Source organism: Pelmatolapia mariae, linkage group LG16_19 (genome assembly GCF_036321145.2).
Source record: "Pelmatolapia mariae isolate MD_Pm_ZW linkage group LG16_19, Pm_UMD_F_2, whole genome shotgun sequence".
In the NCBI taxonomy this organism is placed as follows: domain Eukaryota; kingdom Metazoa; phylum Chordata; class Actinopteri; order Cichliformes; family Cichlidae; genus Pelmatolapia; species Pelmatolapia mariae.
This window is the reverse complement of record NC_086241.1, coordinates 44367538-44382669: the sequence shown is the minus strand read 5'-3', so window position 1 is coordinate 44382669 and position 15132 is coordinate 44367538. Positions and strand designations below refer to the sequence as shown.

General features: G+C 41.0%; 1 protein-coding gene and 1 long non-coding RNA gene across 2 annotated transcripts in view; both read left to right on the top strand.

Moving 5' to 3' along the window:
* The first annotated feature begins 1310 nt into the window (after positions 1 to 1310).
* LOC134645663 (uncharacterized) lies at positions 1311 to 1822 on the top strand. The gene is made up of 3 exons (XR_010096576.1): positions 1311 to 1334; positions 1422 to 1557; positions 1647 to 1822. It is a non-coding gene; the product is annotated as an uncharacterized LOC134645663 (long non-coding RNA).
* A 2031-nt stretch (positions 1823 to 3853) lies between these two features.
* Positions 3854 to 15132, top strand: part of brf1a (BRF1 RNA polymerase III transcription initiation factor subunit a) — a 133711-nt gene continuing 122432 nt past the window's right edge. Inside the window, exons 1-3 of the mRNA XM_063500293.1 lie at positions 3854 to 4091; positions 5229 to 5437; positions 8828 to 8908. Coding sequence (XP_063356363.1) covers positions 5254 to 5437; positions 8828 to 8908 — 265 coding nt within the window. The 5' untranslated portion in view covers positions 3854 to 4091; positions 5229 to 5253. The remainder of the gene's footprint in view (positions 4092 to 5228; positions 5438 to 8827; positions 8909 to 15132) is intronic.

Below are 15132 nucleotides of genomic sequence, written 5' to 3'. Positions count from 1 at the left end.
GAGCAGTAACTGCATACGGAGAAAGAAACAGGAGCATCCAAAGACAACTGAGAGTCTTTAGTGCACCGTGAACAGCAGTCACCTCAGAGCAAGAGAGTCCTCGTGGCTGTCTGGGTTCTCTCCAGGAGCTCTGGCTTCATCCCACAGTCCAGAGAAATGATATAAGTGATAAGATAATATAACTAAAAAAAAAAAAACAGTTTAGAACAAGTGTGAGCCTCCTTTACAACTTTATTCACATCCTTTAAATGTAAGAGCTGCTGGCACGTCTGGTGAGGGTGTGCCCACACCTAATCTAAACCACAGAGCTTTAGTCCCTCTCGTACTTGGTTGAGTATTGACATCAGCTGCACCGGTGCATGCAACGTGAGGGCACTAATGGACAGGGAGGAAATAATACTTGAATTCATTTTGAACAAAGACGTCATGCCAAATATTTTTTGATAGCTGTTTCAATTATGAATACACAGACTTTGTGATTGCTTTTTTCCTGTCAACATGTATTGTTCACAAATAACCACGGGCCACAACTGAATCAGATAGTTCCATCATTTCTCTTCATCTGCATTTTCGATCTGAAAGTAGAAACAACTATAACGAGGAGAAATTGAATTTTTATATTTATGAACGAGGACTGTGTGGAGGAGAGCCGAGTCAGGAAACAGGTTGTTCACCTGACCGACAAGCTGGAGTCAGAACCTGTGATTTATCCTCCCTGACTATTGAGTGATGTTATATGCTGATGTTATTTTCCTGTTTTGAGCCAAACCAGATTTCTCTATAGGAACTCTGTGTTAAAGGGTCAATGCACCAAATTGGGTTTTGATAACAGTTTATTTCTCATGCAAGGAAAGACACAAACTGCTCAGAGGGATTAGTAATGAGCACAAGTTAAATGAGCTCATTGCACTACGTTGGCTTTATCAGCCCTGCACAGAACAGATCGGTCTTAGACTCTTTGATTCTCTTAAATAAGTAGAATCTGAAACTGAAGGTTTTAGATTAAATCTGATTCCTAAATCAAGAAGTAAATCTTAAAGAACAACCTAGGTTTGTAATTTGGAACAAAGTTGCGTTAACTAAAACTATCTTGAACTGTGGAAGGTTAAGTGTGACCTTCTTAGCTGCAAACCTTGAACTGGTTTAGTAGCTTTTATATCTGTCTTACTGTGACATAAGTGCTGCAAAAGGGATTTATCTCTCTCCCTCTGTCTATCTCTCAGTCCGTCTCTCTAAAATATTCATTTTACTTTATTTCCTCTATACATGATGTAGGTTTGAATTTTCCCTCCTAAGTTGTGATGGTCTGGCAGTCTCGGTCGGTCGACCTGCCTGTATGTATGTTTTTCTATGTGTTTTGTTTTGTCTCCCCTCCCAGTCCCCTGCTTCCCCCTTTAAGTGTGTGTGTGTGTGTATTCCAGCGTGCCAATTTATGGGCGTCATCAGGCCGGAAGGTGTTTCCCGTGTTGAAGCCGCCACACATGTCTTCCGTCTAGATTGGCCGCTACTTAACTGTTTGACTGAGCTTCAGTCAACGCTGGATCATTGAGTTACCAAGTAAGTGAAGTCCCAGCTCTGAGTGGAAATAGTCTGTGCGTGTGTTTCTGTGAGTTCACCAATCTGATCTCTGTACCTTGTCTTGTTAGGAACTTGGAGAGGAGTGTGTCACAGGAGCGAAGTGTTTGTAAATGTCGAGTGTTGGAGTTGTTTTCCTGTCACACCTGGACCACCAGCACAGTCCTGCAGGATGGGAAAGTCCTGCATTTGGGCCCCGTTCTCGCCACGCACCTTAACATAAATAATAAACACTTTGATTGAGAAACTGCATTTTGTGTTTACTTTTGTTATCTTTGTCTAATATTTAAATTTGTTTAATAATCTGAAACACTTTTTCACATCAATGTATGCACGTAGAAGTTCTGTTCAAAAACTATGAACAGAATCATTTCAACAATGTGAACCAAGCTGTCACTGCAGCTGTACTAATGCCCAGTTTGTAGCAACAGACATGATGCCTCATACTACAAAACAACCCCAAGAGATGCGGTTAAATGCTGTCTTCAGTTCAAAAAAAGCCACACACATATCAACCAGTTGGGCAAACTTGTCAACGCTGTTCTTCAGAGGATAAAGTGCTGGTCCTTTGTTACACCACAAGACTTCAACACAATGTTGGAGACGTGTGCCACCCAGGAAACACAAGAGCCTTAAGGCCATTTCCAGAACTTTTTTTTAATTTAATTGTAATTCTAAGAATCCTTTGTCACATGGTGTTTTGGAAATGTAATTAATGGTCAAATGGTAACTACAACAACAACAGCAATAATAATAACAGTAATAATAATAATGGTGGTACTAATACTGATGATAGTTACTATTGATGATTACTATTAGTATTAAGAGTTTCACTTTCTCCACCTTGAGGTAAACTTGTTTATTTGCAATGAGAAGTAGAGGCATGGCAGTATATGGATGATTCAGATTCACTAACAAACACACAGTGGTAAGAACTAAATTTGTACAGGTTTTCTGTATTTTTGTGTGTGCATATGTTTTTTTTTTTTTACACGAGATAAGAATGTTTCCATACACATACTGAGTGAGGCCCAATGTTTTTCATATGTAAATTGTATCTACTTAGTCCTGCCTGTATGTTCCTTACATTGCTACACTGATATGAATGCACAATTTTAAGGGTTTAACCAGCCAAAAGGAAACGGTCAAGGTTGCAGGGAAATCAGATGTTAAGAGGGAATGTGCCACTCCTCCTTGGAAGATGAGGGACAATTCAAACTTTTTATATTTTGTGTTTACTGGTTCTTGGAACATTCAGAGAATATCCTGACCACATTATTGAAGTTTACAGATACAGTTACAGTACATCTGTATGTGCACAGCTGTGGTCCAGTGCAGTTATGTGGAGCCTCAGCAAGGATGAATACTGTCAGAAACTGAGGTTAGACTTGTGTTTCTAAATGAACCACCTCATGTTGTGTAGCTTTCTGGATGTTATACTTGTTGGACTAAATACTTATTTATTATACGGGCTATACAGTACATAAAATAAAAATTCACATGTTTTATGTAACTAAAATGTTTAATTATGTGGGTTAAAGAAAATAAGAACCCCTAACACCTAATGAAACGTTTCTTATATTTTTTTAATGACCACATTTGTCATATTTATATATTTATTCATTTTCATATTGAGATTTACGTTCACATCTATTACCAAATGTTTCTTGTCTCATAAATCTTAATATTTGTATTGTCAGAAATTCTCTGGTTCTGGTTCCAGGATGCATATAGTCTATAAACTTTAATTTACACTAATTTCAACTTTTCGGTTGCTCATTGGATAATGAAAATATACAACCGAGACCCCGTCCACCCTATATAACAATAAATTTAGCTTATTGCTTTTTTAAAATGAACAGTCAGTATAGGCTGCTGCTATTGTTTAGCCTAATTGTGGGTTTAAGATTTTTAAGTACACCCAAATGCAACAGAAAAGTTTGATATCAAAAAGAACGCATGAAGGAAAAACGAAACGGATATGGGACACTTTTATTTTATTATATTTCCTGTTAGTTTGGAAACCGGCGACAGGGGACGTACCATAATACAAATAACCTCGGTGATCATATCTATGGTATAAACTTTTTGTATGAAATATATTTCAGTTACTGATAATCTTTCGTCACACAACATATAGTTCACACAAAATTAATATCAAAAAGGTTCTAAAACTTAATCCTCTGCGCGACCATGATTTGAAATAAATAGAATCCTGACATGGCGACACCCCTCACGGCAGAGTTGGTCTCGCCCGAGTTCCCTGGGCATCAAACGCACATGTTTTCACGTCGGGTGTGTTGTGTTAAGGATTGTTCCGGAGTTAACAGCATTTCTTAAATATCTGTTGGCTGTCACGCTTCTGTTTGCTCTACAGAGACTACAGTTACAAACAGTGAAGCACCACAGTCAATGAAAAATACTTTCAAATCAGCTCCTGTCGAAAACACTAGAGCCGAGGAGGCTGACTCGTCCCGGCGTGGCTGCATGCTGCCGCTGACTTCACCAGACTAGAGGTATGAATGCTGTCAGGACACATTATATGTGTGTGTTTGTGTAGCCTTTCGTGACGCTTCGTTATTTCGGATACGCATGTGTTGGTGTGAGCATGAGTGATCGTTGCAGTGAGTTTGCCGGTAGCAGCGCTGGGCTAGCTTCTCGTTCCTTGCTGTTAACAGCCCCATGTGAACAGTGTGCTGCTCATTCGGCTAACAACAGTATTAATTAATCTAATCAAAAGAACACAAAAAGGCGAGACAATTCAGGGAGTGGTGAGTCAGCTTGTGCATTGAATAGGTTTCGCTTTTAGGCAAGAAAAGTTAGAAAAACCCGAGTTAGCCGGCGGCTGCTGACCAGTGCCACGTAGCTGGCCGGCTAATGGGAGGAGAGCCGCGGGCAAGTAATTCACAACCGCTGCAGGAGGCTGCATCATGAAACCAACAAGATGGACTGCCAGTGGGAGAAGCACTACGCTATAGACCTCTGTAATCCGAGTAAAAGTACTGATACAGCGGGGTACAATCCTCTTTTACATGCAATAGCCTCCAGTATTCGAGGGATTACCCTCCCAGGGGGCCACAAGTTAGAGACCACCTGTGTTGTGTTGCGCCCCGCTGACATCATGCTTGGATTACTGAACAGGGAGGAGCTCCGGGAATTTGAAAGTGTAATATAATAGAAGTTTGAGCATCAAAACGTGCATACACTTGATGATCCGATACTGTGTGCAAAGCAGACAAACTTGGACTCCTCAGTTATTATACGTGGTGATTTTAAGAAAGAAAACCTCATCCTGGAAGTGCCTAAACACAGCCAGCTTGTTACATGCTCGTCCAGATCCCTATTACACTACAGTAGACAGTGCTAATCACATGGTCCCTGTGACATAACTGGTAACATTTCTTAACAGAATGTCAATCCAAAGATGAGACCCAAAGTGATTATAAAATTTTGCAAACTGCCCAAAAAGAGAGGCAGAATAACTGCACACATTTATAATCAAAGGTACAAAAAAGAAAAGATGTCAGTGGACCACAATGAAACACATACCGACTACAGAGCCGCAAGGTGGCTCCTTTCCTCTTTCCATGTAGGGAGCCAGTTATGCACTTAAGCTACTTCCTGTATTTACTGGCCTTATCTTTTCCCATCAGGCTTTGAAACTTGAAGAACGACACCATGAGCTCCAAGGTGTGTAAGAACTGTGGCAGTTCGGACATTGATGTCGACCATGCACGCGGCGATGCGGTATGCATGGGCTGCGGCTCTGTGCTGGAGGACAACATCATTGTGTCTGAAGTGGAGTTTGTGGAGACGGGAGGTGGAGGGTCGCTGGCTGTTGGACAGTTTGTTTCTGCAGAAGGTGAGAAAGATGGGACATTTGCTGCTTGTTGCTCTGCTGTCTCTCTAGATCTACTGTAGATTTCTTTCCTGTGTGGGTTTGAGCTGAACCAATACATGAAGGACAGACTAGTGGACTCACTGACTGGACAGTTTGCATAAGTATAATGGCATTAGGTTTTCTATTGTGTACATGTGTACTCGAATTATATATCCACTGTACGGAAGTCAAAATGTGTGCAAATAATTCCCGAGAGCTGAAAGCTCAGCCTTCTCACTACTATAAACTTTGTTTACCAGGGTCAGCCAATCAGAAAGAAGAACCGTGCTCTTAACGGGCTTTTAAATTCAATTCAGTTCAATTTTACCTTTATAGGATGAAATCTTAACAGTTGTATCAAGGTGCTTTATATTGTAAGGTAAAGAGGCTACAATAATCAAGAGAAACCCCCAACAATCAGATGACCCTGTATGAGCAAACACTTGGTTACAGTGGGAAGCAAAAACTCCCTTTTAACTGGAAGAAATGTATGATAGAGCCAGGCTCAGGGAGGGGCAGCCATCTGCCAAGACTGTTGGGGTTGAGGGGAAGGAGATGGGACAAAAGACACAGACATGTGAAGTAAATGCAAGCTCAAAAAGAAAAAGTGCCCAGAGTCATCATTTGCTTACAGATTGGGCACAAAGATTAGACACCTCCTCACATGCTGTATACATGTCTGAAAGTTGTGATCGGTTCAACCAGCCAGTGATTTAGAGCTCCAAGGCAACAACAGCACACACATGCTCAAGTAGGGCTGTTCGATATAACGATATATATCGGATGACGATATTAAAAACGTCTATCGTTTCATTTTACGCTATCGTTTGTTTTGTGGTGTCGCAAAATAAACTGTTTACAGCAATATTTTTTCATTGTTTTGATGGTCACTGTAGTGGCTATATTAATTTCCTAAAGTTCTCTCTTTCTCTTATATTTAATATAACCACACTACAGACGGACAAGCGACTGTTTTTATGCATTGTTGTTAGCAACAATGACGGTAAAACCATCATGTGTCCGCTTGTTTATTTTCCACGTAAACCTTTCACAATAAAGCTCAAGATCCTGTTGAGACTTTTCAGAATAAACTGAATCACGTGAAAAGGTACGCAGAGTATTTACGGATGAGAAGCAAAAAAGAGGCATCAGGTGCTAAAAAATAAGATAAGATAACCTTTATTAGTCCCACACGTGGGAAATTTGTTTTGTCACAGCAGGAAGTGGACAGTGCAAAAGTTATATAGCAAAAATTAGAATACAATAAGAATAAAATACTGTACACAACTGTACAGAATGGAATAAAATAAAATACTATATACAGTAGAATAAATAGAATAAAATATACAATAGGATAAAAATAGAATACAAATGCTTTATACAACTGAGTAAAAATACAATTTGTCAGAAAAAGAGTATTGCACTTAGTGTTATTGCACATGTGTGGATGTGTGTGTTTGATCAGTTGGGAGTCTTTGTTGTGGAGTCTGACAGCAGTGGGGAGGAAAGACCTGCGAAATCTCTCCGTCCCACATCGTGGGTGCCGCAGTCTCCCACTGAAGGAGCTGCTCAGTGCTGTCAGAGTCTCCTGCATGGGGTGGGAGATGTTGTCCATCAGGGATGACAGCTTAGCCACCATAAACAAACACCATAAATAAACCTTAGACTCAAACGTTAGAATAGAACATTTCCCCGCAGCACGCTGTGTAATAAATACTCACAAAGAAAACGGCAGCCGTTACAACTTATGTCTAAAAATGTATCGTTTAATGCATCAGTTAAAAACACTTGACTCTAGGTAAAGTACGCCCAGTTGGAAACACTTCACGCAAGTCGAGCTGCCCGAGATTCACAGAATTTACAGAAAATGTTACATTTTTGTGATTTATATCGTTATCGGGATGTCTTATATCGGGATATGAGATTTTGGTCATATCGCACAGTTCTATTCTCAAGATGTTCAGTTCAGTTACTCGATTTAACAAAGGTAAAGCAGGGCGCAGCCTAGTCAGCACTCACCTTTCACCCTAACTAACACCCCCCGAATGAGCATAGGAAAGTTGCATAAAAACAGGCTGTGGCTGACTTTTGTGCGTCTTTATTATGGTTCCCATGGGCCTGTGGGATACCCAGGTGCTCGTCGCTGTCCTGTGTATTTGCAATTCTGCCTCCTGGTAGCTTTACCAGGAGGAGAATTGCCTGATTTGGCTAAAAAGAAATATGATAACAATGTCAGACCAAAATGCACTCTTAAAGCTCTAATTTGCAGCATTATCGCTTTGGACTAAAGAGTAACAAAGAGTGTGCAATTAGTGCCAAATGAAATCTCTATTCTAAATGCTGCTTATGGCTGAAGGTGATCATGTGGATCAAAATGCTCCACTGCTGGTATAAATAAAATACTGATGGCTTTGGGTTTGTGTCTGATGATTTTACTGTTTACACAGTCTGACAACAAGAAAACTGGACAAATTCAACCGCTGACATCAAAGAAGCATAGACTGGATAAAAAAGATGGACTTTGCTACCAAGGTCTGAAAAGTGACATCAGAACCTAAGTTTTTCATGGCCAGTAGATGGCGATCTCTGTGGTTTCCACAAGAGATTTGGTCAAATAAAAGTGTGAGAAAGAGCCTTACTGTTCACTCTCACTCTGTATGTCCTCAGTAAACTTTCCCAATGACCTTATGGTCTTAATTGCTGGGTTTGTGTCTTATTTAATACAAGGTGATGTTTAATTTGTAAAATATGATTACACTGGAGTAAAATAAGCTATAATGGAGTGTTTACTTTTGGTTTGTGATGAAAGGGTGAAATGTGGGCCTAAATGGGCTAGGGGGAGAAGCTGTTTGTGAGTGTCAAGGTGTGGGACCTGATTGACCTGAGGTGCCGACCAGAGGGCAGCGGGTCAAACAGGCGGTGGGCGGGTGCAGAGGGTCACCTGTGATGGCCCTGGTTATAGGAGGATCTGGCGATGGCTTCTTAAGTGTAAAGAAATGAAACTGTAGGATTTACTTTTTGTTTTAAATCTGCAGCAGTGAGCTAAAAATTGACTGCAAAAGCTGTTTTGAACATAGATGATTGTGGTTTTCTGCCTTTATGTGAGACTGTGAAGCATGGAAGTTTTCTGCTTTATTTTTTTCATGTTAGTTAATGAAATGTCTGAGTAAACTCTGTGCTTGGTGGGACATGGTATACATTTTTAAATATCAAACAGTGAGGATAATAATGCTAAGACAGGAAATTTTACCATCTATTTCCAGGAATAACGGCAAAGTTCTTGTTTCTAAATGACTAAATAAGAAAAAAGAAGAGAAACACACTTTTTGAGTGTTTTGCTGAAAATCTGTTTGTACGTCTTCTGTCCTTCAGATGGAGCCAGACATCCATCCTTTGGTGACGGGCACTTCTCAGGGATGGGCAAGGCATCCCGAGCTCAGACGCTGCAGAGAGGTGAGTGGCCATTAGATGGCACCACACTCCACCTTAAAAGCCTACAGGAGTTTAAGGTGCATGGTGTAACCTCAATTCAAAAGCAGTTGCGATGCTGTGTGAAATAGAAATAAAAACATAATGGTTTGTTTGCAGATCTCATAAACACACATTTAATTTTACAATAGAACACAGAAAACTGAGACTTTACTACTTAACAACAAAAAGCTGAAAACGTAGACACTCCAAAGAAAGAGCTGGAGCATTGTGCGCTGGCAACAAATATGTAACATGACTGGACATAAAAATAGCATCTTACAGAGACAGAGGACCTCCACATTTACACATTTACAAATAGTAGAACAATTTCAGAATAATGTTCCTTAGTGTAAAATTGTCAATGTCTCATCTGCAGTACATAATATCATACACAGACTGAGAGATGCTGGAGAAATCTGTGTATTAGATGGATTGGATGTTGTGTGCTTGTGGGACTGCTTTAATAACACGCATAATTCTCTCAAGCAAATCAGCGGATTGTCTCAGGAACTCTTTGACAAACACAAATCCCCGTGCCAACCATAAATGCAGATTGAAGTTCTGTCATGCAACGAAGAGGCCACATGTGAACACGCTGCCTTCTCTGGGCCAAAGTTCACTTAAAAGGGACTGAGGAAAATGGAAGATGAATTGAAATCATCCCTCAGTTCAAAAGCCTGCATCTGTGATAGTATGGGGGCGCTTTAAATAGTTGTTGAAACATCTGTATGCTCCATTGTTTATGAAATATAGGTTTGAGATTTGCAAGTTAATGCATTCTGTTTGTATTTACATTGCACGTGGTATTGTTGTATACTGTAAACTTTGTTTTCTTCATTTGCTTCTTTAGTGTCGGGATCACCCTTCAACACGTGATCCGAGGTTGCGTTTTTGTGTGTTCATGCAAAATGCAGCTTGGGCAATAAATGAAGGAGGAGACGACTTCAGGTCTTTTGCACGGGCATCAGTAATTCATTTAATCTTATTTCATGTCGAGCGTAAACTTCTCTGAAAGCAGCTCCGTTGCAACACGTTGGTGTCTTTGACTTCACTCGAGTGATTAAAGTCTTTATATTTTCAGAGGAGGTTTACTTTGAATCATTTTATGCTGTTTGTTCAAAGCCCTCCTCTCGGAAGTGCAGCTTTGAGCAGCAGCAGCAGCTTGCTTTCGATTTACTTTACAGTATGAAACTATTATAGTGTTTGTTCATTACACCCAGCACCCAGGTTATGTACCAGGAGAGTTCACAAGAACACTGTAAACCCCAAAAGACAGTCCCAATAAGCAGTGTGTGTGGTCAAGCTTTTTACGTGATAAAGCTTTAAGTTTTGAAAAGTTGTGAACAATAATAAACTGTCATTTAGAACAAGTCTCTTAGGGTTTTTTTGCGTTTTAAGGGAAAACTGTGAGCCTCTGTTTGCAGGCTCTGAGGACTTTGGAGACACCGGTGTGGCTTTTTATCAATCACTTGTGATATGTCGTACCACATCGTGTGACTCAACCTCAGCTTGTTATTTAGACCAGCACATGCATGCTCAGTGTGCTCAGATGGTCATGTGATTGTGTGTTGTCAGGCTTGGTGTAAGTGACGGTTATTTCTGTACGGAAGCTGCTTTTATTTGGTTGAAAATCCTCATCTATCCAATATGAGGTTGTGGGAGGGGGCTGGAGCTATCCCAGCTAATGTTGGGTTAGAAGTGTTTTAAAAGGTTATTTTACATAAAAATGTATTGAGGCAGATAAAGTTTTAACAGCAAGAAACTTCAAGCAGAACTCAGGCTCAGGGAGGGGCTGCCATCAGCTGTGGGTGAGGGGAAGCCTGACTCTTCAGCTGCTAAATTTGCTAGTATTTTAAAGGCGTTTTCACACTTATAGTTTGTTTATTCTGGTCCGAATCAGTTGGTGAGTTTGTAAACTTGTAGCTTTTTCCCATGGTTTGGTTTGTTTTCACACAGAGAAAAATCCAATTAAACCAAAAGTAAATCAAACGGCATCACCACAAACCACGTGAGGATGTTCAGTCCCCTTATTGGCCAGATGTGTCAGGGGTGGAAGAAAGAACCACAGCTGGGATTAAAAAGACTAAACACCGCAGCTGTGAAAGCACCCCAACTTTTAGTTTTTGTGTGAGGTTACTGTTTTGGTGTTATGCCTTTGCTGGTAGTACCCAGCAAGATTTTTTTTTTTTTTTTTTTTTTTTTTTTTTTTTTTTTTTAGTGTTTTCTGTGAAAACAGCTGAGTGTTGTGGTGAAAACACCACTGAGAGAGCAGCGATGGTGAGCCAAAACCGTAACGTCTTAACAGTGAACTTAAAGTCAACATCATGTGCTGTAAAGCTTTGAGGAGCTGCACATTTTCTGTCACTTAACCAAGTGACGTAAAAGCTCACCTTTCTGAAAGCAGAGTGTTTCTAGTACATTTGAGCATGCTCTCTTCATCCGAGGTGGTGTGAGAGTTGTTCCAAATGGGAAAATCAGTATTCACTTTGACTCCAGTGTCCTCCAGAATGGATGTTTTTTTTTTCCTTTTTCCTCTTTTGGATTTTCTTTGTGTGTGGGATAAGCTGCTGTCAGCTGATATTATCAACCTGTCATGCTCTGAATTGAAGTGCTGGGGGCCCCTGTGGGAACCTCGAGGGGTCTTGGTGGGTGTCCCTGGAGCTCTTGCTGACACGGGACTTTAGTCTAAAAACGCATCATCAACTTGCAGACACAGACAAGCAACCGCTTGGCTGCTGGCAGCCGGACAGAGAGCCCAGACGTCGACTGCCAGCAGCTGGTTACCGCAGCGACGACCGTCTGCTCAGCTGATGATGTTTAATGCGACAGAGCCACGGAGTCACAGGGCTGTCAGACTGCAGCAGGCGCTGAGTAACGGCAGTGTGCGCATGGATGCAGGGGATTAGCAGGGAGAGATAGGAGGGTGTGGATTGAGGAATACTGCTGTTAAATGCTGCGTGTGTGTTTTGTAATTGGGTGAGGATGGAGGCTTGTATGTAGGATATTTCTACCATGCTGTTTGTGTGTGGGGCTTTATTCTGCTGTCACATGGAGTCTGAAGGATGGTTTGAACTTTTAGGAAAGGATAAGCTTCTAGCTTATACGTGCTCATCAGTAAGGAGATACAGTGTGGATATAACTGGGAACAACATAAGAGTATTAAAACACCTCGCTCTGTTGTCAAACAACTTGGGTTTACATTAAATAACCTGACGCTACGGAGGGCAGCCTCCTCCATGTTTTTACACTGAACATCATCATGTGGTGGAGAGGAAGCAGGAGGAGCTGCCCGGTCCCCAGCTGAGGTCAAGATTAGTTTTCATACATAAAGCCTTGATTATTGAGTGACCTCACTGTGCGAGTCCACTGAGGTCCATTCGGTACGAATCACGTTCATTTGGTCATCACAGTGAGTGCGAGAGTGCATGTCAAAAAAGCGCCTGCCCGCATGTTGGTGACCGTGCAGACCATGTGGTCCACAGTGCACCAACTACACATGGTGGCAGACTTCAAGTGGACTTGGAAGCATAGCAGGAATGTGTGTGTGTGTGTCCACAGTGAAGTATAATCAAGGCTTTAACTAATGATGTTTAGAATAATAAACACCACTTGCATGGAAGTCGTGCACATTCATTCATGAACAGGTAGATAGCCAAAGATGCCACATTGCTTGCGTATGAGATTGTTGGATTAAAAGCAGTTAAATGTAGGAAAAAGTACTTGCATGACTTTCTGTGTGAATGGTTGAATGTTGTGAGTATAAACACATTTAAAGTACTTGTGTGTGCTATATAAGAGCCAGTTCATTTACCATGAAAAGATATCCTAGAATTTCACTCACCTCCATGTATAAACTTTGTTGATAGAGCAAGCCATAATACTTGATCATTACATCCAAAAATATGTTACTCATTTATTTTAAGTAAAATAATGAGTCCAAGTTTAATTTGAGTCATGAAGGGGATGATTTTTAATGTATGACATTTAATGTCCTTAGTTCCCAGTGAAGGTTTAATTTTACTGCAACTATTTATATTATTTATGTATGTATGTAAAGAAAAACAAATCATACATGCCAGGATCAATTTTGGGAGATTCCAACCAAACTCCTTGATTGCCTCCTGTTGAAATCTCCAACAGTGGGTTAAATTATTCCACAGGATGCTAAACAGTATTTGGTCTCGTAATATTTTAGCACAGCCTCTCAGACCTCCATATTTCACACCATGTAGTAAATGAATGTGATGTTTATTCTTAAGATACTCGAGGCTCTTTAAATACTGGTGTTGTATTTTAAATTAACCTTGTTAATGAAATCTATTGATTTATTTTCCTATTCACAATTCAGTTCTAATGCTAATATTAATCATTATATTGATATCAGACATACAAACATAAAAAGTGCTTAAAAAGACAAACACCGTGGCCCAGACCTCCCTCTCCTCAGCCACCTCCTCTGGGTTATTCAGGGGAACACCGAGAGCATCTGTTGTCAATGAATATGTGGTACAACCAGTCAGTGGGGTTTCTTGTGCGGTTGTTGGTGCGTGGGCCAGAGAAGTATACAAAGAGCTGAAGAGCTGTTTTTCATTGTGTATTTTTTAGTCTCTTGTGTGTCTCTTAGTCCTGGAGAACTCCGCTCTCGCTCGCTTCCCTATTTCAGTTCCCTTGTCAACCAATCAGGTTTGACTGATGCACAGCATTCTCCACATCCATAACATACAGTCAGGTCCATAAATATTGGGACATCGACACAATTCTAACATTTTTGGCTCTATACACCACCACAATGGATTCCAAATGAAACGAACAAGACATGCTTTAACTGCAGAGTGTCAGCTTTTATTTGAGGGTATTTACATCCAAATCAGGTGAACGGTGTAGGAATTACAACAGTTTGCAAATGTGCCTCCCACTTCTTGAGGGACCAAAAGTAATGGGACAGAATAAGAACCATAAATCAAACATTCATTTTTTAATACTTGGTTGCAAATCCTTTACAGTCAATCACAGCCTGAAGTCTGGAACACATAGACATCACCAGACGCCGGGTTTCATCCCTGGTGATGCTCTGCCAGGCCTCTACTGCAACAGTCTTCAGTTCCTGCTTGTTCTTGGGGCATTTTCCCTTCAGTTTTGTCTTCAGCAAGTGAAATACATGCTCAATCGGATTCAGGTCAGGTGATTGACTTGGCCATTGCAAAACAGTCCACTTCTTTCCCTTCAAAAACTCTTTGGTTGCTTTTGCAGTATGCTTTGGGTCGTTGTCCACCTGCACTGTGAAGCGCCGTCCAATGAGTTTTGAAGCATTTGTCTGAATATGAGCAGATAATATTGCCCGAAACACTTCAGAATTCATTGTGCTGCTTTTGTCAGCAGTCACATCATCAATAAATACAAGAGAACCAGTTCCACTGTCAGCCATACATGCCCACGCCATGACACTTCCACCACAATGCTTCACTGATGAGGTGGTATGCTTAGGATCATGAGCAGTTCCTTTCCTTCTCCATGCTCTTCTCTTCCCATCACTCTGGTACAAGTTGATGTTGGTCTCATCTGTCCATAGGATGTTGTTCCAGAACTGCGACGGCTTTTTCAGATGTCATTTGGCAAACTCTAATCTGGCCTGCCTGTTTTTGGGGCTCACCAAAGGTTTACATCTTGTGGTGAACCCTCTGTATTCACACTGGTGGAGTCTTCTCTTGATTGTTGACTCTGACGCACATACACCTGCCTCCTAGAGAGTGTTCTTGATCTGGCCAACTGTTGTGAAGGGTGTTTTCTTCACCAGGGAAAGGATTCTTTGGTCATCCACCACAGTTGTGTCCCGTGGTCTTCCTAGTCTTTTGGTGTTGCTGAGCTCACCAGTGCGTTCCTTCTTTTTGGGAATGTTCTAAACAGTTGTTTTGGCCACGCCTGATGTTTTTGCAATCTCTCTGATGGGTTTGTTTTGTTTTTTTCAGCCTAATGATGGCTTGCTTCACTGGTAGTGACAGCTCTTTGGATCTCATCCTGGCAGTTGACAGCAACAGGTTCAAAAAGCAAACAGCACACTTGAAATGAACTCTGGACCTTTTATTTGTTCATTGTAATTGGGGTAATGAGGGAATAACACACACCTGGCCATGGAACAGCTGAGAAGCCAATTGTCCCATTACTTTTGGTCCCTTGAGAAGTGGGAGGCACATATACAAACTGTCATA